At 57.2% G+C, this 3576-nt stretch overlaps 1 protein-coding gene across 4 annotated transcripts in view; it reads left to right on the top strand.

Moving 5' to 3' along the window:
• The window catches only part of LOC112400427 (fatty-acid amide hydrolase 1), a 16935-nt gene that overhangs the window by 6255 nt on the left and 7104 nt on the right, over positions 1-3576 (top strand). For 3 of the 4 annotated variants that reach the window (XR_003003401.1, XM_024746157.1, XM_024746158.1), the window contains exons 3-7: positions 2092-2226; positions 2423-2556; positions 2636-2842; positions 3094-3134; positions 3363-3487. Coding sequence is in view for 3 of the 4 variants with exons in the window: in XM_024746157.1 (XP_024601925.1) it covers positions 2092-2226; positions 2423-2556; positions 2636-2842; positions 3094-3134; positions 3363-3487 (642 nt within the window). In the remaining variant the exon portion in view is untranslated. Of the gene's footprint in view, positions 1-2091; positions 2227-2422; positions 2557-2635; positions 2843-3093; positions 3488-3576 lie in introns of all 4 variants that reach the window. The other variant, XM_024746156.1, reaches the window with a different exon arrangement.

Here is a 3576-nt window from a genome sequence, read left to right as displayed (position 1 = left end):
GGGGGAAGGGGCGGGGGGGGATTGATACTGAGCATGTTGTCTTAGCTAGAAACCTGGCTTTTAGCCCAGACTTCCCTCTCCCTTCTGCCCCCACCCCATCAGTCACCAAGTCTGGTTTGGTCCCTTCCTGTAGCTGTCTCTAGTCCATCCCCTTGTCTCCCCCTCTTCAGCCACCCTGGTCCTCCACCACCATCTCCCTCTGGGACCAAGCGCCAGCCTCCTGGCCAGGTGCCCCCTCAGCTCTTCAGCGTCCTCTCTGGCCAAGACCTTCTGTAGCTTGTGGCATCAGCGGCTCAGCTGCTGGCAGTTTCCTGGCACCCAGCGCCTGCACTGGGGTTCCTTTTACCTGCGAGGCTCTTCTCCTTCTTGCCCCGCTCAGTGCAACAGGCTCCCCCAGAAGAGTTTTCAGGGCTCAGAGAGGAGTCTCTGGAGTCTTCCAGGAAGCCTCCCAGGACCCTCCTCCCTTCCCAGCCTGAGTTAGGGTTTCCTCTTCAGTGTTCACTTTCTAACAGCACGTTTCTCATCACATTGTAGGGCTTGCCTTGTCTTTCTCTTTCCCAAGGCAAATGTGGGCTTTTGGTGGACAGTCTTATTTGTCTTTGCACCTTATTGCTGAACGCTATGTCTTTTATATAGTAAGTGCTCAAAAAATGTGTTTGAAACAAAATGAAAGAAGGAAATGTGCTTTGTGTGACTTGTCTATATATGCCATAGCATTTTTTTTAAACATCTTCATTGGAGTATAATTGCTTTACAATGTTGTGTTAGTTTCTGCTGTATAACAAAGTGAATCAGCTATACGTATACATATATCCCCATATCCCCGCCCTCTTACGTCTCCCTCCCACCCTCCCTATCCCACCCCTCTAGGTGGTCACAGATCACCGAGCTGATCTCCCTGTGCTATGCAGCTGCTTCCCACTAGCTAGCTGTTTTACGTTTGGTAGTGTATATGTGTCCATGCCACTCTCTCACTTCGTCCCAGCTTACCCTTCCCCCTCCCCATGTCCTCAAGTCCATTCTCAACTGCGTCTTTGTTCCTGTCCTGCCCCTAGGTTCTTCAGAACCATTTTCTTTAAGATTCTATATATATGTGTTAGCATATGGTATTTGTTTTTCTTTTTCTGACTGACTTCTATGAGTGTGACTTGTATCTGATATGATTTCTTGGAAGAGAGCATGTGGTAGTGAGTGGGACCCCTAAGCAGGTGGACATGAGTGCCAGGGGGACTGACGGGTGTGTATGAGAGTGGTGTGAGTGACTGCAGCTGAGAGCGGGGCAGAGAGGGACTGTAGAGAAAGGACTGGACACCCCTGGGCCGGGTGCACTGAGAGGACACACAGTCTCAACAGCCGGGGTTGTTTCTAATGAATCCATGTCCCTGAAGAAGCTCCTGCCCCTCTTAATCATCCACAGAGAGCATTCTGGCTACAGATTGGCCTCTTCTCTTTCTGCCCTGGGGCAGGAGACAGATTTTCTGTGCCTGAGTGTGGCAACAGGGCCACACCCATGTTCCTGTCAGTTGCTATCAGTCAGCCATGCGCCCACGAGACTTGATTATCAGCTTCAAGGGTTCCTGGGGGAGGGGAGGCTTCACCTGGGCCCACCTGGGGCAGAGGAGTTGGGAGGCTCCCTGTGCTGCTGGGAGGCTGTAGCCTGGGTCTAAGCCTTGCCCTGCACTGACTCCCACTGTGACCTGACACGGGGATCTGCCAGCCTCACTGGGCAGAGGTTGTGGCTTGGAGGAGGACAGGGGTTGGGGTGGCCAAGGGTCAACCTCCTCCCAGCTCGGCCTCTGGGGGGCATCTGAGGTCAGTATCTTGCCCCTTTGAGTGCCCTGGTTGTGTCCTGGCCCTGGGAGTACTCTCACTCTCTGTCCGTTTTGGAGGTGAAGGCCAGAGACAGCCAGGGTGAGGCTGGAGCCACATGTCCCTAGTGAGGCGAGTGCTGGGCCTAGGTTATCCTCTGTGCCCCTGGGTCAGGTTTCTGGTTACCCTTTCCCTGGGTGGTAAGGGAATTTTAACACAACTGAAACAAAAAAAGAAAAGCCAGCCTCGCTTTGTTCTTGTACCCATTTCTCTCTCCCCAAGGCCTGGGAAGTGAACAAAGGGACTAACTGTGTGACTGCCTACCTGGCAGACTGTGAGGCTCAGCTGTGCCAGGTCCCAAGGCAGGGCCTGCTCTACGGCGTCCCAGTGAGCCTCAAGGAGTGCTTCAGCTACAAGGTGTGCCCTGCCCCAGTCCCTGCCAGCCAGCTCTGCGTCCTGGGTCACCCTGGGCCCTCAGAGGAAGTACCAGGTCCAAAGGCCTTGAGAGGGCACCATGGGTACGGCCTGTGGGGTGGTGGTGGGAACAGCCCCTGTGCTGCCGAGGCGCCCCCAGCTCGTCAGCCATGTCCCTCTCGCCCATCCCTCCTTCTAGGGCCAGGACTCGACACTGGGCTTGAGCCTGCACGAGGGGGCGCCAGCAGAGCGTGACAGCGTGGTGGTGCAGGTGCTGAAGCGGCAGGGGGCCTTGCCCTTCGTGTACACCAATGTCCCCCAGTCCATGTTCAGGTTGTGTCTCGGGTGCGGGGTGGGGGCAGGGGCACCGGTGCCAGCGTGACATGGGCTGACCCCTTTCTGCTTCCTCCAGCTATGACTGTGGTAACCCCCTCTTTGGCCAGACCGTGAACCCGTGGAAGTCTTCCAAGAGCCCAGGTGGCTCCTCAGGGGGTGAGGGGGCCCTCATTGCGGCTGGGGGCTCCCCACTGGGCTTAGGCACCGACATCGGAGGAAGCATTCGCTTTCCCTCTGCCTTCTGTGGCATCTGCGGCCTCAAACCCACAGGGAACCGCATCAGGTATGGTGTAGGTGGTCGGGGGAGGGAGCTTCTGAGTCTCTCGCTGTGTGACCTTGGCCTAGCTTCCCACCCCTCTGGGCTCCAGGCAGGGATTCCCTGACTGGGGTTTTGCTGGGAGGTAGTGTCGCAGCACCACAGTCCTTGGTTCCTAGTTTCCAAAGTGGTGAGAGAGTTGGGAGCTGCTGTATGGATGTGGGGTTGGGCAGAGGATGGCCATTTCCCATTGCCAACATCTTGTGTTTCTTATCCAGCAAGAGTGGCCTGAAGGGCTGTGTCTATGGACAGGTAGCAGGTGAGGTCTGTGGTTCCCTCTATGCCCTGGAGGAGGGGGGTCTGCCTGATCTGCCTCTGCCCCTGCCTCTCCTTGGGGCAGTGTTGGGCCCCCAGGCCACTCTAGGTCTGAGTTCCTACGCCTTGTCCCTGTTCACACTACGGGCCACGGCCCAGTCCTTGCTTGGACCTGGCCCCAGAGCTCCTTGGGGCTTGGTGATCTCTCTCTCCTCCCCTCCCTGCCCCACAGTACAGCTCTCGGTCGGCCCCATGGCCCGGGACGTGGAGAGCCTGGCGCTGTGCCTGCGAGCGCTGCTGTGTGAGGACATGTTCCACCTGGACCCCTCCGTGCCCCCGCTGCCCTTCAGGGAGGAGGTGAGCCGGGGTGGGGGTGGGCATGGGGTGGATTCAGGTCTCACTGGTGCTCCTGAGCCCAGAGAGCACTCCCCGCATTGCAGCAGGAC

This window comes from Neophocaena asiaeorientalis, unplaced genomic scaffold (genome assembly GCF_003031525.2).
Source record: "Neophocaena asiaeorientalis asiaeorientalis breed wild unplaced genomic scaffold, Neophocaena_asiaeorientalis_V1.1 scaffold51, whole genome shotgun sequence".
NCBI lineage: Eukaryota > Metazoa > Chordata > Mammalia > Artiodactyla > Phocoenidae > Neophocaena > Neophocaena asiaeorientalis.
This window is presented reverse-complemented; position numbering and strand designations above follow the sequence as displayed.